General features: G+C 42.7%; 1 protein-coding gene across 1 annotated transcript in view; it reads left to right on the forward strand.

Annotated features, from left to right (window-relative positions):
- Positions 1 to 23,180, forward strand: part of LOC137278619 (NBAS subunit of NRZ tethering complex-like) — a 58,410-nt gene that overhangs the window by 30,353 nt on the left and 4,877 nt on the right. The window contains exons 23-54 of the mRNA XM_067811094.1: positions 658 to 735; positions 964 to 1,038; positions 1,180 to 1,309; positions 1,492 to 1,626; positions 1,981 to 2,154; positions 5,387 to 5,460; positions 5,718 to 5,777; positions 6,020 to 6,082; positions 6,476 to 6,539; positions 7,709 to 7,767; positions 7,926 to 8,028; positions 8,561 to 8,775; positions 9,012 to 9,124; positions 9,971 to 10,050; positions 10,962 to 11,057; positions 11,346 to 11,467; positions 11,979 to 12,066; positions 12,272 to 12,583; positions 15,070 to 15,199; positions 15,711 to 15,787; positions 16,328 to 16,628; positions 16,916 to 16,982; positions 17,396 to 17,506; positions 18,310 to 18,554; positions 20,217 to 20,335; positions 20,469 to 20,564; positions 21,022 to 21,135; positions 21,302 to 21,562; positions 21,698 to 21,840; positions 21,998 to 22,093; positions 22,550 to 22,658; positions 22,947 to 23,033. Of these exons, the coding sequence (XP_067667195.1) occupies positions 658 to 735; positions 964 to 1,038; positions 1,180 to 1,309; positions 1,492 to 1,626; positions 1,981 to 2,154; positions 5,387 to 5,460; positions 5,718 to 5,777; positions 6,020 to 6,082; positions 6,476 to 6,539; positions 7,709 to 7,767; positions 7,926 to 8,028; positions 8,561 to 8,775; positions 9,012 to 9,124; positions 9,971 to 10,050; positions 10,962 to 11,057; positions 11,346 to 11,467; positions 11,979 to 12,066; positions 12,272 to 12,583; positions 15,070 to 15,199; positions 15,711 to 15,787; positions 16,328 to 16,628; positions 16,916 to 16,982; positions 17,396 to 17,506; positions 18,310 to 18,554; positions 20,217 to 20,335; positions 20,469 to 20,564; positions 21,022 to 21,135; positions 21,302 to 21,562; positions 21,698 to 21,840; positions 21,998 to 22,093; positions 22,550 to 22,658; positions 22,947 to 23,033 (3,997 nt within the window). The remainder of the gene's footprint in view (positions 1 to 657; positions 736 to 963; positions 1,039 to 1,179; positions 1,310 to 1,491; positions 1,627 to 1,980; positions 2,155 to 5,386; positions 5,461 to 5,717; positions 5,778 to 6,019; positions 6,083 to 6,475; positions 6,540 to 7,708; positions 7,768 to 7,925; positions 8,029 to 8,560; positions 8,776 to 9,011; positions 9,125 to 9,970; positions 10,051 to 10,961; positions 11,058 to 11,345; positions 11,468 to 11,978; positions 12,067 to 12,271; positions 12,584 to 15,069; positions 15,200 to 15,710; positions 15,788 to 16,327; positions 16,629 to 16,915; positions 16,983 to 17,395; positions 17,507 to 18,309; positions 18,555 to 20,216; positions 20,336 to 20,468; positions 20,565 to 21,021; positions 21,136 to 21,301; positions 21,563 to 21,697; positions 21,841 to 21,997; positions 22,094 to 22,549; positions 22,659 to 22,946; positions 23,034 to 23,180) is intronic.

Below are 23,180 nucleotides of genomic sequence, written 5' to 3' on the forward strand. Positions count from 1 at the left end.
GAGTATTAATCCATATTAAAATATCGGACCTAGACATTCTGTTAAGGACCCACGCTTTTTTATGGTTTCGGGTACTTTGGACCTACAGTTTTAAGGGCAAACACTGGGTCACACATGCAAAACATTCATCATTACTGGTTCCCAAGTGACAATGTCTTGTTTCTGACAAAATCTGACAGTTACATCTACTGTGTTTTGACTATTGTTGCCGTTCCAGAAAGCTATCGAATAAGTTGCCGTTCCAGAAAGCTATCGAATAAGTTGCTGTTCCAGAAAGCTATCGAATAAGTTGCCGTTCCAGAAAGCTATCAAATAAGTTGCCGTTCCAGAAAGCTATCGAATAAGTTGCCGTTCCAGAAAGCTATCGAATAAGTTGCCGTTCCAGAAAGCTATCAAATAAGTTGCCGTTCCAGAAAGCTATCGAATAAGTGCAAACAGAATCAGTTAAGGTGTGACCGGCCTGGGATGTGATATTCCTCAAGCAATATGACAATTGACATCCATGGACAAACTGAACTGTATGTGCAAGTTAGACTCGCCAGACAGGTAGTTAAGACATTATCATAACCCATGTAGTATATCGCTATCAGATGGTAGGAAAATATTGGCATTAACATGACAAGTGATGTAAACTGATGTGATGTGTATGCTCCACAGGAACACAGAGGATGCACAGAAGTGGGAGCAGATCAGCTGGCGTGGTGAGCCAGACTGGAGTGAAAGAGAGGTGTGCAGGTAAGAACCTCTCCTCAATATCATACACAGATTATAAAGTATTAGAATTTTGAAATTTTGAAATTAGAGTATTGTAGAATTTTACACCTGTCAAGTCTGTGATCCACATATTTCTGACAGTTTCAGCCATGCAGATGTTTTGGATTTAGTCTTTTATTGAATAGTTTAATACTAGCTGAAGAAGGATTCCATTCCATGAACTTCTTGTCATTTCTCCATGTTTTGCAGAGCTGCCATTGACCCATCACAGGTTGACTTGGGAGCATTCCTGTATGAAGACAGACCTGAGCTGGAGAAATACAGGTAGCAATTACTAACATGACAACATATCACATTTTAGTTTTTGATCCTGTTTATGTAATGCAGGGAAAGGGAGTTGATTAGGTGTGATGTTACCTGTAATTACTTGTATCCATGGTAATGACCTGGTAATATGGCTTGCAGGACTGATGAGCCAAGCAAGTACCTGCTGTCTGACTGGTACATGGACCGTGCCTGTGAAATAGAGCGCATGTCACGGCTGGTGGACAATGCTCTTGACCTTGTGAAACTGGCCATACAGAACAGGGTTGAGGTAAGTCGTCATTGTCGTCGTCGTCGTCATCATCATCATCATCATCATCATCATCATCATCATCACTTCTTGGCATTTTGGCATGGAATACTACATTTGAAGGTGTTCATCATAAACTTACCTAAGTGATCTTATATTTTGGTACATCCACATTTCTGTGTCACCTGACATGCTACTTGCAGGGACTGTATGACTTGCTTGATGATCTTCTTACTATGGAGATGTTGGTGTACGAGTGTGGCGTGGACGACAACCTCACTTTCAAGGATCTGCAACAAATGGCAGACTACGACAAACTAGAGCTCATCATGTCCAAGGTAAGGTGAGACTCTGGATTCACTGAACAGGGATAGTCAACTGCTTCCAAGAGAGCTTGGGTTAATTTCTGTTGTGATTATTAGATGATGATGTTATGATCCACTGTCAGGTTGTGTCAACTTGGCAGAGTTCCTCTTGAGTAGTAGTATGCTTGGAAAGTTTGACAACACAATTAATTGTTTACAGGCTCCTTGGGAGAGCATAAACTTCCATTGGGTAGACACCTCACTACTGTTTGTTTTTGTTTATTGGATTTTGAGAGTGAGGGATTTACAGATTTATATCGGTTGTAAATCCCTCTGACCTATGTTGATATTTGAAGTCCTTCTTATGTTTGTTTCTCATGTTTGCAGTCTTCAGAAGAGATGTACGTGAAGAACCTGCGTCGCTGGATGGTCCCTTTCCTGAAGCAGTGTGAACGCCGTGAAGCTGGCTCGTACAACACACTGCTCCATGACTACATCATCACCAAGGCCAAGACAGACCTGTCCCTCGTCGTCAAGATCTTCGAAACATCCAAGGCTGGGGTGAGGCAGCTATAGGCACAGCAGTGTTTTTGTCAATAAGGAACGTTCAGTCCTCATTGAAAAAGTTAGATCTAGGATCATTTTGTTGTTTATTGAGGTCAGATTTCATTAGACATTTTGTTGAAAAGATTCAAGTAAATTTTTATCAATTCTAATATACTCATAGGCAAAAGTATATATTCATTTATAAAGAATATATGTTATTATAAATACAAGGAATACAAACAGGGTCAGATAGACAAAAAAGATTGAGTGAAGACATATTTTTTACTTACCTTACCATAAGGTCTATAGCATATTACCTCAAGCTTCATTTAGTAGGAGATCTGACGGAGTTGCATTGCTATTCAATCTTGAATGGTTATCTCGCAATCGATGACTATCATAATATGGAAGTATCTGGATCACCCCACTGCGCATGTGCGCAGACACCACAAGAACTTCACTTTTACTTCGTCTTATCTAGACGTGTTTGGGTTGCTATCTTTTTTTTCAGCTAATAAATTTTGATTTACTACGCTTTTACACTGATTCCTTTTTTAAGTTCTCGGTGTTTGGGTAGTTAATATGTTTCAATCTTTGTGTCGAGTATAGCATATAAATTTGCTGTTGTACACTTGTCAGCTACCTCGTATGAGACACGGTCATGTGTCTCCTATTTTCGTTGTTGCCTCCGTAATTTTACCTGGATCGGTTTTGTTTGTTGGTGGCTTTGTTTTTGTTGATATTTCTTCCACCGTATTTAAGCTTTTGTGTTTCAATTTTTTGTCACATGTTACTGTATCTAGTGTATTTTTGCTGTCCCTATCGGAGGGGCAGCCATTTCACTTATTTGCAAAGCAGCCGTTGTATGTGCGAGTGGAGCAGTCCATTACGCGGTAGGGGGTGTTTTTCATTTATCCTTATCACGTTTATATTTTCTTTTTATTACAATACTGTGTATGACACCACACTTGTGCGTGGTGTGTAAAAGCCTGAAATCTGGCAAAGATCCTCACTCCTGGTGTCCGGATTGTGCTACAGTGTCGTGCACCCTTGAGCAGCGTTGTGTGGTGTGTATGACTTTGACAAGTGCAGAGTTTAAAGTTTTCCTGGCTGTGGTTAGGAGGAGGAAAACTCAGATGTTACGCAAGATGTCCCGTTTGCCTCCATCCTCATCAGGATCCAGATTGTCAGTGCCTTGTACACTCGAGTTGCAGCCAGCGCTAGAGAAGCCTGGGGCGGCTTCTGATGCTTCGGCGAGAGTGGAGCTGACACTGATGCAGATGCTGACACCTTTGCTGATGCCAATGTTGATGCCAACGCCGATACCGACGACGATGCCAATACTGACACTATTGCCAACTACCCAGGCTTGGAGTTGGGTGGACTTGTCAACGGACTCTACGATCATTGCTAGTACCTATCCGTTCGATGATGTTGGCCTACTGCTAGTGGTCCACCATTGGTCCCAGACTTTGCAGCGACGCCGAGGGAGGAGTGCATCCGTTTACCGGTGCCGGCGCCGGCGCCTGTGAGCGCATCTCACTCAGCAGGAGTGCCGGGCTTGATGAGATGGGCGCATCGGCATATGGAGCACCTAGAGGCGCCACTACTGTCACCAGCGCTAGAGATCAGGATGCACAGAGGCAGCTGGTCGAGGAACGTTCTAGCAGAGTGAGAGTCTGATTCTCCAAATGAAAGTATCTCACATACCAGGAGCCTGCAACTTCATGGCAGAAGCCTTATCTTGCCCTCTTCGTCTATCACCAACCAGTATATGTTGCATCGAGAGACATTTTAACTATTCAGCTTCCAGAGTGGGACCAGTTGCTAAGCCATCCCCACAGTTGGACACTGCACCTGGATCCGGTGCGTTTCATCTATGCGCCTGGACCATCTGCAAAAGATTTTGAGGGCCAAGGGGTACTCTAGTGGCAAAGATCATCACCTGGGCACACAGAGCTTTCACTCAGTCACTCTATGATGACAAGTGGGCTATGTTTGAGAAATTCTGAGCCCTGAAGCCACAGGACCCATTGTTAGTGTCACCCCAGTTTTTCCATGATGAAGTCACCAGGAACACAGTAGCCTTATGGTTACGGCACACCATCCTGGTGGCTTACGTCGCACAGAATCTTCCACACAAGTCATCTTACAACCCACACGAGATTCGAGCATTAGCCTCGACTATGGCCTTGCACAGGAACTGTACACCTCCTGACATTACGGCTGGAAGCTTCTGGCGATCCTCTACAGTATTTGCCAGCCATTATCTGCAGGACTTGGCGGTGGAAGATATGTATCGATGCTGTCTGATAAATGGGCAACAGTTTCGACAGACACTCCAGCTTCCAAACGTGTGGTGTTTTTCAATTTGAGTTAAACATGGCATTGTTGAACAAGAAGTGATAGGCCCAACTTTTGTGCAGTCTCATGCTTACCAATAGTGGTGACAGTTCTTGCCACATGTTCGAATTCACGAGGAGTGTGTACATCATACCCTTGTGGTCATTTTTACGTTTTGTTGATTCCCTCTGTTGATGAGCTTTTATTTGGGCCTTCCAAAACGCAAAAAAAGTTACCATCATTCATCACTATGTGCAAAAATCTCATCAATTTAGGGTTTTGAGTTTGTTAGCTGTTTGGATAAAAACCTGCAAGTGTATAGTATTTAGTTGGGCATCAAGTGTTATAAGAAACACTGCCTGCTTTATCCACCAGTGTTCAACTGTCTGTTGAAATGGGTAGCATATATTCCTACATCCCATACTGATAATGACAACTTTGATCAAACAAATGCATATCACTGTGCATCAGCTAACTATGGACAAACCTGTCAACATCCAAGTTAAAACAAGTCTTCAGCAACCCATGATTTGGTAAGAGGCGACTAATGGGATGATGTGGTCAGGCTCACTGACTTGGTTGACACGCAAGAAAAGCATAATAAGCATGAGTCAGGATAAGTATGAAATATCAATCGTATTCAGAAAATAACATATTTACAGACCTCTGTCATATATCTGGAATACTCATGTGTGAGACATTAACAACAAATAAACCAACAAATATTATGGATAACAACCTGAAGTGCACTGCAGATGTTTTCCAATCAGGTGAAGTCTGCTAGCATGTGTAGGGTGTCAGGAATAACAGTCTTGTTGGATCAAGGGCCCATATCTTGTATAAATAGTCCCTGTGCACCTTTAATTACTGGAACTCAGGCACTATTTATTTGATTCTGTTTCAGGTGAGTCAGCCTGTTATTCAGAAGTCCAAAGATCTCATGTCTCTGGCCCTTGAAGCAGTCTATGTTTGTGAGAGGTGAACAAGTTATTATCATCTTTGAATAAACTTAGCTTAGTATTACACAAAATAACTTGATACATTTAGCTAATTTTGTGCATGGAAATATTGATTATAGTTTCATGTAAACTATTTCGTATAGTCTGGACTAGGTACAGGTGACAAGGAGCTTGACTCTCAAGCTGTTGTCCTCCTGTGGACTACTGTGAATATTATGTTGAAGAATCAATTCAAATGTTGTTTTTCTGATTTGTTTCCTACAATTAATGTTGTAGAGATGACCAACTGAGTCTGGCCTTTGACATCACCCAGTGTCTTCCCCAGAAGGATTCACAGTAAGTATAGACATTGCTGTATGGAGAGAGTCGGTCTTTGTTTCTTTGTTTTTGTCCGTCTGTCTGTTCATCCATGTATCGCTCTGTCTTAGCATCTATTTATGACATTACAACAACTGTGGAAGACTGATATCCTGCTCTATACGTCCATGTATCTCTCTGTCTTAGCATCTATTTATGACATTACAGCAACTGTGGAAGACTGATATCCTGCTCTGTACGTCCATGTATCTGTCTTTCAGGAGAGATTCTGCAGACATGATCAAGCTGCACAAACAAGTCGACAGACTTGAGAACCACCTTCAGTAGGTAGTCCTTATATCCTATTGCGAGCATATGTTGTATATAGGGGAGCACTTGTTGTGTGTATATGGAACACCATTTGTATATAAACATAATAGATGTTGTATGTATTATATACAAAAGGGGAACATGTTGCATATGAAAGAAGCACATGTTGCATATGAAAGAAGCACATGTTGCATATGAAAGAAGCACATGTTGCATATGAAAGAAGCACATGTTGCATATGAAAGAAGCACATGTTGCGTATGAAAGAAGCACATGTTATATGAACAATCACTTTTCATATTTGTTATCTTGTGGTATGTCACTCTAATCATTGGAACATGAGGCTGTTTCAGTTGTGTGACAACTGTTATTACTTACACATTTTGATGCAGGCCTTTCCTTTTTAGGGCTATGAAGATTTTCAACAAGCACACAATACAGAAGCCTATTTACTACATCCGAGATACTGAGGTAGGTCACACACAAAGGATGTAGCAGGGCTTGGTGGTCAGAGAGGGTGAGTGATGCAGGGGTAGGTGACACAGAGGGTGAGTGATGCAGGGGTAGGTCGCACAGAGGGTGAGTGATGCAGGTGTAGGTCACACAGAGGGTGAGTGATGCAGGGGTAGGTCACACACAGAGGATATCAGCTTGGCTTCAGTTAGTAGGGAACATTGCAGCGATGACGGACCTAGTTTGTCGTGTGAGTCTACAGATTAGACCCATTCAGCAGGCATTAGCACATCAGTGGTGACACTTGGAGATCTACGAGAAAACTCTAGTAGTTCCGGAATGGTTATTTCCTCACTTGCGGTGGTGGACCGACACATGGAACGTATCCAAGGGCTTGTCATTGGCGACCCCGGGGCCATCGCTCACAATTCAGACGGACAGGGTGACTTCACAGTTTCAGGTCTTTTGTCCATGAACGAGGTGACTCTGCACATCAATGTGCTGGAATTGATAGACAGATAGGATATTTATATAGCGCACATATCCACCCACTAGTGCATGCTCAAGGCGCTGAAATTGAGAGAAGTCCAGTTGGTATTCGAACATTTCATGCAGCAGGTTCAGAACCATGTGGTTCGTCTAGAGATGGACAATCAGACTGTGATATACAACATCCTGAAGCAGGGCGACACCGTGTCTCTGTCACCCTTTCAGGAAGCGTGGCAGTTTCTACTGTGGTGTGATCAGTTCAGCATATGGATTTATCTCCCAGGGGTGAACAACATCCATGTAGATGCACTCTCACGTCATGTAACTCCCCACAAGTTTTTCCAACTTTTAAACTGGAAAACAGCCATTTTGGGGGCAGTCACATCTGGCAGATGTGTCGGTGACTTACATGCTGTATATCATCAGATCCAGAACTTATTGTGTTCCAAGGGTGGTCTCACAAGACAAAACAAGTTTTTTGTTTCATAAATAATTTATTATAAAATAAAGTTACAACTGTCATAGGAATTTTTTATGGATATAAGAATGCTTATATGTACCCAAAGGAGGGCTTTCTTCAAAGAATTCATAACCTCTACAGTTTTTTGCTCAATAGCATATAGTTTCGGTCTTTGAGCAAGCAAAGTGCTCTCAATAATTTCTTACTGATTGTCCTGTTTTCTTCTCCCTTTTGCCAGGAAGCTCCTGAAGAGGCTCGCAGTCTAATGGTGAAACTCACTCGTCTGGCTGGCAGGAGGTGAGTCACTGCATGTGATAGTATGTTCCACCTGAGATCATAAATACTTAGACATAAATTCCTGGCTCTTGAATAGAGAAAACATCTAACATTCCTCCCAGTATGGGAGGTATTCAGCTGTGTAAGCATGTGTAGTAGCAACTGCTGTTGTGGTGCAGGACTCCTGGCCTGACAGAGATGCAGTGGCGAGACCTTCACGATGACGTCCTGATGCTGCAGAACAAGGTCTACCGCTGTATCACAGCTGATGTATGTCATGAGGTAAGTAAGGCTCCATGTGTTTGGAGCATTCAGGTAAAAATTATACAGGTATTGATGTCAGCTGAACTTTCAGATAAGCTTCTTTCCAGCATGATATTTTGCCGGTGTTGAAAGACATGCAGCAGTATAAGAAATAAGACCAACAATAATGTTTTTTTGTTGTCAGATGAACTTCCAGCCTGGGTAGAATCTGTCCCTGAAAGTGTTTTCTTACTCATTCATGATAAGTGGCTGGTGTCAGACCATTGAACGGTGTTGATTACTAAAGGTCAGACCGATGAAGGTCCGGGGTAGAATAGGCCTTCAGGAACCCATGATTGGTTGACACATGTCATCGGTTCCCAATTGTGCAGATCAATGCTCATGTTGTTGATCATTGGATTGTCTGGTTCAGACTCAAATATTTACAGACCGCTGCCATATAGCTGGAATATTGCTGAGTGCGGCGTAAAACTAAACTGACTCACTCACTAAAGGTGAAGAGGCACTTCCTGTGGTATGTATATATGGACCTTTTCCCACTCATGTACAGGTGTATGTGGAGAGTCTGCTCTGCTCCAGTAGCATGGACACTATCAAGCTGGCTGGGGAGATGATAGAGCGTAGTTTGGAGGACACGAAGCCCACTCGACAACAGCTACAGAAGAAGGTGGCATATCCCAGGGCTGTGGAACTGGTGCTGTCCTCAGCCCAGGAATACTTTAACTCATCAGCTCACCTCATGGACACCTGCATGGACCTAGCCAGGTGAGCTCTCACACATGAAGACAGTTGTACAATCATTCCTACCAACATATCTTAACAAGAACTTAACTGTTTCATCACTTTGTGCCAACTGGCTTTTGAAAATGAATGCTTTGAGATGGGATATTTTGAACTTGAAACTTAAAACTAGTACATTGAACTACTCAAAAGATTACATGTAGACCAGATATGTTGTCAAAGTAATTAAAATACTTATGCCAGGTTCCTTCTTACTTCAGGTCATGTCTAAATCTGATCCTGGACACTCCAGCTGCTGTGCAGCAGGAGCTGGATTTGATTGCCTCTCTTGCTCTACTTGATGACTTCGGTGTGTCGGTTCTCCCACTACAGGGTATGTGATATATTTGTCTGTCAGTCTGCCTATGTTTCTGTCTGGCTGTATGTTCCTATTGCAGCGTAGCTGGTCATGTTGTCTGGATGTCCTTACTGCATGCTGGGTAGGAAGCAGTGTTGTCTGTGTGTGTTTCTCTACTACAGGATAGGTAGGTGGTCAAGTTGTTTGTCTGTGTCCCTAAGGGTTGAGGGTCATATTGTGTTAGTGTCCGCACAGTAAGGTGAGTGACTATATTGTCTGTCTGTCTGTCTGTCTGTCTGTCTGTCTGTCTGTCTGTCTGTTTCTCTACTGTCTGTATGTCCCTACTTCAAGTTGGGTATTTGGCAGTGTTGTTTGTCAGTCTGTCCTTACTTCAAGTTGGGTAGTTGGCAGTGTTGTTTGTCAGTGTGTCCCTACTTCAAGTTGGGTAGTTGGCAGTGTTGTTTGTCAGTGTGTCCCTACTTCAAGTTGGGTAGTTGGCAGTGTTGTTTGTCAGTGTGTCCCTACTTCAAGTTGGGTAGTTGGCAGTGTTGTGTGTCTGTGTGTCCCTACTGCAAGTGGGTAGTTGGCAATGTTGTCTGTGTGTCCCTACTGCAAGTGGGTAGTTGGCAATGTTGTCTGTGTGTCCCTACTGCAAGTGGGTAGTTGGCAATGTTGTCTGTGTGTCCCTACTGCAAGTGGGTAGTTGGCAATGTTGTCTGTGTGTCCCTACTGCAAGTTGGGTAGGTGACAGAATTGTCTGTGTTACTGCTCCTGATTGACATGCTGATTATAAACAGATATATTGTATATGTTTCAGTTGTGAATAATGATAATAGTAGCAAAAGCAACAACAACAGTGATGACATTAGTGTTGTATTGTAGTGAGGCTGAGCACAGATCGACTTGGACTGGTCCATGAGGCGGTCAGCAAGAGGCCAGCAGCATACAAGCAGTCACAGAAGGTGAGTGTCTTGCTGGTTTGTGTCTTCAAAATAGTCAACTACACGAGAAATATTCATTACTTCTCGGGGTTTCTGTGGAGATACTGTATAATTTTGCCAGATATTGCTGACCAGAACAGGATCAGGGTAATGGGAATAAATGTTTCAAACGGTATAAATATTAAACCTTACAAAGTAGCTGCTATGACTTGTGCCGTGCCCACTGGGTAATTGTGTTGTTTATACCACAATGGCATTGTGCAGGCAGGTGCAGCTATTGGTCATCCTTAACACTGTGGCAGGCTTGTCTTATTATCCCCCGCAATTCATTGTGCAGGGAGTAATAAAAAGCGCACCACCCGATTGTCTGTCCATGCACATTTTAATTTCCGGAGCAGAACTCTAAAACCATTCACTATTTCTTGACCAAACTTGGCACATAGATAGCCCTGCTTGTGTACTGATGCCTTTTGGTAGTTTTGAAATTCTAAATAAATAAAACTTTTATGTTTTTTCCATGGCAACAACTTTGACTTACAATGGAATTGGTAGTAGTGCTCTTTTCTGGAGCAGAACTCTAAACCTGTTCACTATTTCTCTGGCAAACTTTGCACATCACTTGGTCTAGTAGTGTACTGGTGCCTTTTGGTAATTTTTGAATTCTGATTGAAATATTTTGGCGTTCCCATGGCAACAAGTTTGATTTAGACTGAAATTGGTGGTTGTGCTCTTTTCAGGAGCAGAACTATTGAAACCTTTCATTGCTCCCCTTCCACTTTTCTATATACACACCAAAACATTTGACATAATCATAACTTGCAGACATATTAATGAATGATATTTTGACATTGCGGGGGATATTGATGACTTTGTCTTCTGTTTGGATGGAAGAAAAAGGTGAGAAGTTCGTCTGAATATAAGTGATATTTCAGTTGCTGAGACTGGGCCACTTGCTACGAATCCCAGGAGACACTCGAGCTCAGAGGGATGGGAAAGTCTGGAAGCTGATTGGAGAAGCTGCTGTCAAGGTAAGCTGTTGCTTGTAAACCCATATGCTTCTTCCTGGGAAGGACATCTGTTTAAAGTGTTCACCTGTGTTCAGGTAACCTCATGGGTACAAAGTGTGAAGCCCATTTCTGTTGTTCTCTGCTGTGATATTGCTGGAATGCTGTGAAAAGCGATGTAAAACCAAACTCACTGATTGCTAAAGCTGGTAAGTTTGAGATTCGTGTCACAGACTTGAGTGTTATGTTATTTGAAAAGCCTAGACTATGAGTTATGTGGTACAGACATGAAATTGCAAGTTCATGTTGCAGGCTCGAGACTATGAATTTGCTGAGGACTGTTGTAACCAGCTGATGTCTGTAGGGAGCCCAGAAGCATGGACACTGTGTGTGGACCTGGCAGAGCAGGAAGATTTCAGCAACATCAAGGCCAAGTAGGCATTCAGCATATCGTGTACTTAAGGCTGTGGGCTGTGAGGGGTGTGAGGGCATCTGTGTACTGATATATCGATAGATGTGTACTTAGCTCAGATTACAGTTCTAACTATAGTGCTTACTGATTAAGTGTAACCCCAAATATAACATGCGTTACATTGGACCTCTTTCTTAATGGCTTTGTTGTATTTATGGAGAAGCATTTCTGGCATGGTGATTTTTCACCTGTTATGTAAGAGAATCAGTTTGAAATAATAATTTGGCCAAGCAAGTGTCTGAGTTCCCAACTTAAGTGGAATTGGCTGTTAGGCTGTGTGACATGGATGACGGCAACTGATCTAGTCTTGCTGTCATGGTTTGTTGCTGATGTCAGTCACTAGTTGAGACACTCATATACTTACAGGCCACTGTGTTGTTGCCCAGATACTGCTGGCTGTTGGAGTAGTTTGTTTCTTTGCCATGGTAGAGTTGTGGTGCAAGATATCTCATACTTTGAATATGCCATTTCAGAGTAAACCTGCTGTCATTTGCTATGACGTTTTGTACTGCGGATATGATCGAACCAATTCTTCAGGCAAAGTGTCTGCTAGAAACTCAGGTATGTAATGTGGATGTTATCTTCTGAAGGTGGAGAAGTCTGAGAATAGATGCCAACTGACAGCCCTGATAGCACTGAAAATGTCAATATGTATTCAAAATGTTCATGCTCAGTGAGTATTTATTATTTTGTGATATGAAGGGTATGATTATTCCATTCACCTTAATGTAGTGAGTCAGACAAATGGTAGGCTCAACTCTTTCAGCTTCTGATTGAGAGAGTGAGCACAGACATATCTGAGGAGACAGAGGTGCCAGTCACTGTGACCGGCAGCCCGTTCTCTGCCAAGGCTGCCATCAAGCAGACTCAGCACATCCTCTCCTCCACGTCAAAGACAACAAAGGCGATGCTATCGACTGTGACGGATGGCAGCTGGTGGAAGGGAGCAATTCACACTTTGAAGCAGCCTACACAGAGGCAGATGTCGATGGACTACGATGATGGCAATGTCAGCTTCACCAGACAGGGATGTCACCCCTTCTATGAGAGCATTATTGAAGACTGCTACTCCAATGTGGTGAGTTCTGTTTTGTATGAGAATGTGTAAACTCTTCGCTATGTCAGTAAAGTTGTATCATAGTACATTCAGAACCTCATTCACTAGTGTCATCTCCTGATGAATCGAGGTCAGATATAAAAATCCCATCAGCTATTGTACTTCTCTGGCAGTGATGCTGTTCATTCTTTGTGTACTATATTTATGTCATGTCTTATAATGTAAGGTCCCTTTAGGTTCAGTATTGTGAACGATCCCCAAGTTGTTTCATGTGGACAGTTCATATGTGTTAATGCCAGTTCCTGTTCAGAAGAAGTCCTCCTAGGGGTACATAAAAGCATTTTATTGTTGATAAAAGTTTCAGTGACAGTTGTAACAATATTTTTCAATAAAATATTCTCAAACAAAAAACTTCTTTTTGTCTTGTGAGACACCCCCCTACAGAACCCACAGGGCACCCAACAGCCAAGAGCAGGTGTCTTTAGCCATCAACCTTGCACCTCACTTTTTATGCTGTTGTTCATTGAGAAAGACATGCATGTGTTCCATTCCAAAGTTTTGAACTTCTACCTTTTTGGAATTTATAGGTTGGCTTTGTCATTCATAAATAGTTGTAACTTTGCCAGTCAGATTTTCATCTGCAACCATGGGGCAGGCAAGACAGAGAACCATGTGGTTTACATTCCTCTTTTGGGAAAACCCTTCTTCCTCTACCCCATCTAAATCTGCACAATCCAGTTTTGCATCTGCAACTTTAACGGATTTGTCCCCCATTTTGCAGTAGCAGATGTCCAATCTCTGGTGTCTCTCAGTTAGGATATACTGCTCTTCTGCTGCTGCGGCAGCGTTATGGCTGGTCATCGACTAATACACAAATATTATCGAGATAGATTGTGTTTGCTATTTGTATGGTGTACATACACTATGTTCATTCGAAATTATCAGGTGGATAAACACTCACTTGAACATGCTGAGTTTGGCCAGACAGTTCTCCACAGTGAACAGAGTAGTTACCTACCCTTGTCTGTAAGGGGACCTGACGGGCTCTGAAGGTCTCACAAGACAAAAACAAGCTTTTTGTTTTGCAAATATTTCATTGAAAAATATAGTTGCAACTGTCGTAGGACTTTTAATGGACATAAAAATGCTTATATGTACCCCAAGGAGTACTTTCTTTAAAGAATTCATAACCTTAACAGGTTTGTATAATTCTTTTTCAGAAGAAGTCCTCCTTGGGGTACATATATAGCATTAAAATGTCCATTTTAAAATGCCTACGACAGTTGTAACAATATTGAATAAATATTTTACAAAACAAAAACTCGTTTTTGTTTTGTGAGACCAGCCCTACAGGGCCCCTACCTGGGCCCCTTAACAGCCAAGAGCAGGTAACTCCCGCCGTGAACCTTGCACCTCACTTTTCATACTGTTGTCATACAAGACAGACGTCTACAGACAACTCTCAAGTACTGTCAAGCTTACGGCTAGTTGTGAGTGAGAAGACTTCTAACTCTGTGTGTATGGTTCCTTTTTTATGCACGGGCGCTATTAGGAATTCATCGGTTAGACCTTTTCATTCATGAAATGTTGTAACTTTACGTGGTGTCCCTGTCTTTCAGCCATGTGGCTGGCAAGATGGCGGTCGGCACGTTCCACATTGTTAATGTTTCCAGCCTTGTTAATTCTTAAGCGTGGATTCTATTGCTATGGGGTGATAAAGGAGTATTCCTTTGCTTGCACTGGTATGTTTTAGTGTGGTATAGTATCCTTTATGGCTTCTCTACTTAGGCGCATTGAGCTATTCGTACAGATATGTATAATAGCTTTTAGTTTTTACAGATTAAATATTGCCCGTGCGTTTTAATTTTTCTGTAAAATTATGTGTGCGGTCTCGGTCGGGTCTATGGCGTCGAGCCTCTCTCGCTGTCCGATGTTTTCGAGGAGATCATGGAGGAGGGGGTGGGTCGGGAGGGGCCGAGTGAAGTTTCTTTTTCGCTTGGCGCCTCCCTGAGGCAGGTACGGGAGTGTATAGCTACTGTCCTGCCTCAGGTGGTCGTTGCCATGGCAACGCCCGACCCACGGAGTTTTGGCTTCTGGGCGAGGCGTTCGCTCCGACGAAGGTGGCGGATACCCGGCTCCGCATCATCCCGTCAATTCTAGCCAATGTTATCAACCCTGTCCTGTCGGGATCCCGATCTCGCTTCGATTTTTGTTTTGTAAAATATTTATTCAATATTGTTACAACTGTCGTAGGCATTTTAAAATGGACATTTAAATGCTATATATGTACCCCAAGGAGGACATTCTTAAAAGAATTCATAACCTCTACAGGTTTGTATAAATTTGTGGTATGAAATTTTTAAATGATTGGGAAATATCTAAGATATGGGTGGGATTCCCCACATCGACACAATGTGTGAAGCCCATTTCTGGTGGCCAGCACTGTGATATTGCTTAAACATTGCTATAAGCGGCATAAAACCATACTCACATATGTTGTTTTGCAGAGCGCCATCGACTATCAGACAGGGGAGACAATCACATCCCCTGAAGTGGAAATGAGTGAGAAGGTGCTGCGGGCAGCGAAGCTGGAGGAGATGCTGACAGAAGGGGAGAAGTCACAGCCAGCAACAGAAGGTAAGTATTGACAGTAGCATGGTGTCTTGCTGGAGATTATAGAAAGTCAACTGATGTTGGGAGGTGCAGCTGTTTAATCCTTGAATCCAGAGGGTTGGATTATAGCAGTGTCATCACCTGGTCTAAGAAACCGCAGTTTAAGAGTAATGTTCCATTGATCATGGTAGTGCATTTCTTAAATAGTAGATGCCATAGGAACATTGGAACCACCGTGAAACATAAATTAACTTACAATCAGTGTCAAGTATCAAACAAGTCAATTACTGTGTCCCTACACGTAGGGTAGCCTCCCTTTTGTAGCTTGGATCCCCTGAATATTGGCTCAAATCCCGGGTTTTCCTCCTTGTTAACACTTGGTTTGTCAGCACCTTATGCTGAGGTGATGACTTGATCCATATTACTTTGCACTTTCCTTCAGTGTATACAAAACCTTATTAAGTTTTATGAAGTTGTTAGTCTGAGCTTGAAATTATTGTTCAATCCAAGTTCCTTGTGATCTGTTTTGTTTCAGTGCTACTGGAGCTGGCCAAGTCTACCCTGGCCAGGGACAGCTCACTGGGCCTGGCCTATCTTCTAGCACTGACAAAGGTATGTTGATTAGTAGGGAACCAAAATGGCTGTTTCTCATGAAAGTCTTAAGGCAGCCAGTGTTTACCTTGTACTTGACTGCTGCATCACCTTTCTCCTGATGATAAAGCAGGTGACCTTCACATTTGTTGTTGCCTTGTGATTATATTCAAGCACCTTGTGAAGATCTGGATCCTTATTCTTGAAATGTTTGTAGCCCACACAATTCTTAACTTTGATCGTAGACTATGTGTTAAGAATGGGCTTTCGAAGTTCATACGGCTACAAACATTTTGAGAATAGCTAACCTGGTCCAGAACTGGTCTTGAGCAACCTGTGTTTACCTTACATGACTTGGTGGTCAGGTATTATGCCATTTTTTTCATTGGTTACCAGTTGCATACATGTTCTAAATCACTGGATTTTCTTGTCCTGAATCTATTATTTACAGATTGCCATCCTGTGGCTGGAACATTGCAGAGAGCAGTAGCAAAAACAAACACACACAAACACAAACAAATAAGATATATTCATGGCCCCAATTCTTTGCTTCCACCCTAGGCCTCTGATGCAGAGAAGTGTTTTGAAGAATTCCCCAGCACAGATGTGTCAATCCAGCTAGCGCTATATTACTATGCCCTCCAAATCTACACCAGCCTGAAGCCCAGTACTAAGCCCTTGCCATTTGCCTTGTATCGACAAGACCCCACCAAGGTCATCCGTAAGGTCATCAATCATGTTACCAGCAGACCCAACAGTGATTGGCCAGAAGAGGTAGTGGAACTGATCCCAAAGCTGGAGAAGTACCGAGAGATGCTAGAGGATTATAACCAGGCCATCACCTTGAAGAAGCTGGGCAGAGGTGAGAGGTCACACCCAGGCCTCTGGCCATACAAATGGCCTAATCTGATCTTTATATGATATACCTGTAACTGCTCTGTATGGGACTAAATAGAGATCTTTAATGAAAAGAACACTTAATAAGGGACTTACATAAAGAGAAGACTACCCAAAAAATATTAAGAAAATGACTGACTTAAGCATAGCTGTTCATGAATGAGGAGTTATTGTTGTGTTGTTCTTTACTGGAAAAAAGTTCCATTGATGAGATGATGTGTTGTTTGGAAATTATGTTTGAAATGTTTTCAGGTGTGGACATTGTCAGATTTGCTGACGACTTAGAATACAAACAAGAGACAATCCTTGGACTTGCCATGTAAGTTTTCTTTGTTATTTCCATGAGTCTCAAGCGATCTACTAACAATCCATTCATTTATGTTAACCTATTCATTCCATTTCAACCCATCTGGGGTATTTTACAAACGGAGAATTTCCAATTTCATGAATAGTAAATTTATTTAACTAAGTCTCACAGTCTTGACACTCAATTATTTATGTGAAATATATTACTGATTGAATTAGTTTGTATATTTTCAATTTTGAAACCAGATATTCAGGAAGTTTCATGCCCATTTTGTGCATTTATGCCCAAAGCAATGTAAACATTAGCACAAAATATGGGATAAGAGTGAAATGTGTAGCCTCAGATGTTGAGATATTCACTCCTCTCTGTGGCTCTGTATGAGATAGTTGAGCCTTGGGTACTTACTTCTGATGTACTCCATGCAGGAGTGTGGATGACGATGTCTACAAGATTGCTGTGTCGCTGGCTGAGCGGTATGACCTGTCTGTGTGGGAGGTGTACATGTCACATTTGGAGTTCATCTTCACGGACAGCGGGTCAGTACAACCGTAATAAGCTGCTGCATATTAGACACATATTACTAACCCTAGTTTACCATTAATATATGAAAGGTTTGAAAATCAGGTGATAATGAAAAAACACATGTTACTATATTTTAGAAGAAATAAGAAATCCAAGTATGATGAAGACATGAATTCCTTGAGATCAACATGTTTAGATGGCTAGGTCTGTCGCAAGTGACTGAGTATAGAGGTTTCCATAGTAATCGTGATGATGAGAAGGAATCTTTGTGGAACATAGGTTTACCTTAAAGATATTATGTTGTTGACATGCTAAGCAACATATCACATGGAATTTAACATAGAATAGGTCCTTAGCAACCTATGCTTGAAACAGGCATCTTAACTGATCAGACTGACTGGTGGATTGGGTGTCATGTATCCCAGCATATCTTTGCTCAACCTCTTGATCATCTAGCCTTGACTCAGTTATTTACTTGATGCCTGTATAAAGCTTGAACATTGCAGATTAAGTATTTCAATGATATCACTCCAAATGGGATTAGTATGGATGACATAGAATAATATGTGCTGGTGAAAGAGTCATCAGTCGGTACAAGTTCCGGTGTGTATTTCCAGTTTCAGGTGCTGCTCCATCTCATGGTCTATCTGGAATGGTTCCAGTATGTCAAATATTTTAGGCCTTTATCCTTGGTGCACACCTCTGGTGTGTGCATGCATGTGCATGCCTTAGTGATATTTGTTTGTTTTTGATATTATTGTTACTCTCTGAATTGTTTTTGAGGGGACAAATAGTTACCATTGATACTTCTCTGCAGCCTCACCACGGAGAAGGTGGAGGAACGGGTGACAAGACTGAAGATTCTTCCAGAGCTTACTGCACAGCCACTCAAGTTCTGTGAGCGGATGTACAAGTATGTTTTCCCCACCATTGAGGGAACAGACCACGATCGTCTTATGTACTTCTTCCAGCTTCTAGATGGCCATGACAATGGCCAGATACAGGGGCAGACACCCGACGCTCATGTCAAGCTGCTGAAGAAACTCAAGCCTGTTGCACCAGGTTTGTACCGATGGGGAGAATTGTGGTGTACAGGTGTGTGTACTGATGGGGAGAAGTGTGGTATACAGGTGTGTGTACTGATGGAGAGATGTGTGGTATACAGGTGTGTGCACTGATGGGGAGACGTGTGGTATACAAGTGTATGTACTGATGGGGAAAGGTGTGGTGTACAGGTGTGTGTAGTGATGGGGAGAAGTGTGGTGTACAGGTGTGTGTACTGATGGGGAGAAGTGTGGTATACAAGTGTTTGTACTGATGGGGAAAAGTGTGGTGTACAGGTGTGTGTACTGATGGGGAAAAGTGTGGTGTACAGGTGTGTGTACTGATGGAGAGAAGTGTTGTATACAAGTGTGTGTAGTGATGGGGAGAAGTGTGGTGTACAGGTGTGTGTACTGATGGAGAGAAGTGTGGTATACAGGTGTGTGTACTGATGGGGAAAAGTGTGGTGAACAGGTGTGTGTACTGATGGGGAGAAGTGTGGTATACAGGTGTGTGTAGTGAGGGTGAGAAGTGTGGTATACAAGTGTATGTACTTATGGGGAAAAGTGTGGTGTACAAGTGTGTGTAGTGATGGGGAAAAGTGTGATGTACAGGTGTGTGTAGTGATGGGAAGATGTGTTGTATACAGGTGTATGTACTGATGGGGAAAAGTGTGGTGTACAGGTGTGTGTACTGATGGGGAAAAGTGTGGTGTACAGGTGTGTGTACTGATGGGGAGAAGTGGGGTATACAGGTGTGTGTAGTGAGGGTGAGAGGTGTGGTGTACAGGTGTGTGTACTGATGGGAAGAAGTGTGGTATACAGGTGTATGTACTGATGGGGAAAAGTGTGGTGTACAAGTGTGTGTAGTGATGAGAAGATGTGTGGTATACAGGTGTATGTACTGATGGGGAAAAGTGTGGTGTACAAGTGTGTGTAGTGATGGGGAAAAGTGTGATGTACAGGTGTGTGTAGTGATGGGAAGATGTGTTGTATACAGGTGTATGTACTGATGGGGAAAAGTGTGGTGTACAGGTGTGTGTACTGATGGGGAAAAGTGTGGTGTACAGGTGTGTGTACTGATGGGGAGAAGTGGGGTATACAGGTGTGTGTAGTGAGGGTGAGAGGTGTGGTGTACAGGTGTGTGTACTGATGGGAAGAAGTGTGGTATACAGGTGTATGTACTGATGGGGAAAAGTGTGGTGTACAAGTGTGTGTAGTGATGGGAAGATGTGTGGTATACAGGTGTATGTACTAATGGGGAAAAGTGTGGTGTACAGGTGTGTGTACTGATGGGGAGAAGTGTGGTGTACAGGTGTGTGTACTGATGGGGAAAAGTGTGATGTACAGGTGTGTGTACTGATGGGGAGAAGTGGGGTATACAGGTGTGTGTAGTGAGGGTGAGAGGTGTGGTGTACAGGTGTGTGTACTGATGGGAAGAAGTGTGGTATACAGGTGTATGTACTGATGGGGAAAAGTGTGGTGTACAGGTGTGTGTACTGATGGGGAGAAGTGTGGTGTACAAGTGTGTGTACTGATGGGGAAAAGTGTGATGTACAGGTGTGTGTACTGATGGGGAGAAGTGTGGTATATAGGTCTGTGTAGTGAGGGTGAGAGGTGTGGTATACAGGTGTGTGTACTGATGGGAAGAAGTATGGTGTACAGATGTCAGTGTTTTGTGCAGGCCTAGACTACCACAAGCTGATGGATGGCAAGACTGCACCTCTGGGAGTACTACAACCAGTCCTTGATGGTGGAAACATCAATACACTCGCCAAACTGGCAACGAAGATACCTGATGGGGTGAGATTTTGTGGCCGTAAAACATTTAAAAGATATGAAAGTAATGATGTTTGATAGCACTGAAAATATATTTAAGAAAGAGAGAGATCATGTTTGCTCCTTGCCAATGACCTTGTTACCTTGTTGGTTGCAGAGCGGTGGGTTTCTACACTCAAGTGTAGTGTATTCTGCCTGGGCTATCACTAACTTCTGGAAGTCGGACCAGACCAGGAAACAACCTGATACACCAGTATGTTGTTCTTGTTAGACACTTTCCATAGTCACTTTAGTCACTATTGTGTCAAAATGATGTTCTGCTTGGACAAAAAACATTGTATTGTTAGTTCCCCGGAACTGAAAAGTTGTATGAGCTTTTGGCACTGTGCATAGTCTATCGTCCATCCATCCATAGTCATTTTTTGGCAGCTCTGAAAACGTATAGACTGACCAGAGGAGGTGAGAGTTTTCAAGTAAGATCTGTCAGAGTTAGCTCGATTCCAGTTGAGGCAGTGAGTACAGTGTAAGGCAGCCTGGCAGCAGAGCATCGTGTACAGAGTTATACATAGTTGCTGACGTAAGACTTCTTTGGAGAGTTACAGGATTCTTGTGCCTTTCGTCTGATGAGAATAGGAATAGGGAAAGAGTGAGACTAAGTTGATCACAAGCAGTACTATTGTGTGCTGTAATGGCTAATCCTATATTTCCAGTCAGGGTGGATCCACAGGTATGAGAGCTGTGGAGAATTCCTACAGAAACTTCTTCCTCAGGATGTCGTCAACTTCATCGATGGTATTGCTTTTAGCAGTGACAGTCGCAGACTGGTGTGTACAAATATATGTCTATATTTGTGGACCTTTTGTGCTCTTCTTATTTTACAAGACAATATAAATGAAAATAATCACTATTCAGTTCTTTGCCTTGCTAGGTCATGTTCTTTTTGTGCCCTATTTTTGTGTGAAGGGTATAAATATTCCTTCATGTCCACAGTTGGAAATCAGCTGTCGTCAGGAGATAGTGAAGCGTGCACTGCGGTTCTGTCGCCAACAAGGAGGTGGGGGTGGGAAGAAAAAGAAGCAAGAGGATTCTGGGAAGATGAGTTGGGATGAGGCTGCCAATCAACTGCAGCAGAGGGTCACTCATCTTGAAAATGTCAACAGTGACACCATCCGGTCATTCAGCCAGGCTGAGGAGCCACAGTATCTGAAGTATGCGGAGATGTACGACAAGAGTTGTGGCAACGAAAAGATGGTGAGGCTGCTATAACTATGAATGAAAGCATTTGCACAAAAAACAAATCTCACAATCATCCAGAAACTGAATTTATAACTGTGATTATAAAATCCTTGAAAATAAATTAACAAATCCCTTTCTCTGTGTCTTCAGATACAGCAGCTTCTGGTTACCATAGTTATTGATGGGGAGATACCAGACCTTGTAGATGATGTGATACAGGTGGCGCCACGAGGAGCTTGGACAGTTCGGACAGCAGTACAGGAGTCTGTCAGACTTGTGGCACAGAAGCTGAGGTAAAGTTGCACTACAGCATGTACTAATTGCATGTGAAAAATTAGAAATTTTTTATGTTTTACCTTCACTAAAGCTGCAGTGGCCTCCATCCCACGGAGCATTGTCCTCATAGAATTGGCATTTTAATAGTAATAGCTTGTTGTCATTGTTTTCCAGATGCCCTGATAGTTCTTGTGAGATATTAGGAGACCGCGAGGTGTTGACTGTCTTGGAGAAGCTGGTTGTGAATGTTAAGGAGCACGAAGAGGCAGGGTAAGTGCTATTCTCTGGACAAGATTCCTTAATGCCAGTATTGAGGATGTTAGAGAACCTGGATGTGCACAAAGAAGCAGGGTAGATACTGTGTTTTAGAGGGGATTCCTTAATGCCACTGTTGAGGCTGTTAGAGAAGCTGGTTGTGCACAAAGAAGCAGACTATTTGCATTGTTCTGTGTTTAGAGTAGATACCTTCATGTCAGTGTTGGGAGTGGGATAAGCTATTGTGAATATACAGGACGACGGAGAGGCACTGTGGGTTCTTTGTTCTAGGTGGGTGGTGCGATATGGGGATACCTTAAAGCTAGTGTTGAAAGTGTTGGTGAGGAGGCAGAGTGAATATTTGGTCTGGCTGGGGTAGGGATTTATTGACACCTGTATCAGTTGTGTAGGAGGCCAGGTCAAGCCAAGGTTCTGTGACTGGCCAATTTATTACTGGCTGTGTTGTTTCAGGGGTGACCTGGTTGTGTCTGAGGATGTCATGTCTCTTCTCCGTCCATTTTGCTCAGACAGTAGTGTGGCTGTCAAACCCCGCCTTGATGTCCTGCACATCCTGGAAAAGGTTTGTGGTTTGTTTCCTGTGTGTAGATAAGCTTGGATAGAATGTGATACAGCAGAAAATTGGTTAGATTTTTCCATCAGCATGCCTTTGGATCTGATGGTCTTCCTCTACCACTGTTTATGTTTCACTGGTTTTGACTCTATTGTTTTGGACTGTGGAGTGAACTGGTAGAAATATTACTGTTTTTAGCATGGTACACTCCCTCTGCCGTGAAGAAGATTTTTCAAACATGTGTCTGAGACTGTAAGTTGTTTGAGTATCTTATGTTAACATTGTTGTATATTTCAGAGTTTCAATCTGTCCGAGCAAGACACAGCTCTGTTAACTTTCTACAGGACAGAAGCTCTGGTGTCTTCTGCATGGAAGGGACAAGAGGTAGGAATAGACGTTTAGGATGTGAAAGATTTTAGTGGAAGTATGGTAAGAGGAGGGCTGGGAGCATGCTCTAGGATGGGGCAATGAGGGGCAGAAGTGGGGACCAGAAATGGAGCAGGAGATATGAGGGGAGCAGAGGAGGGTTGG

This window comes from Haliotis asinina, chromosome 3 (assembly GCF_037392515.1).
Source record: "Haliotis asinina isolate JCU_RB_2024 chromosome 3, JCU_Hal_asi_v2, whole genome shotgun sequence".
NCBI classification, from domain to species: domain Eukaryota; kingdom Metazoa; phylum Mollusca; class Gastropoda; order Lepetellida; family Haliotidae; genus Haliotis; species Haliotis asinina.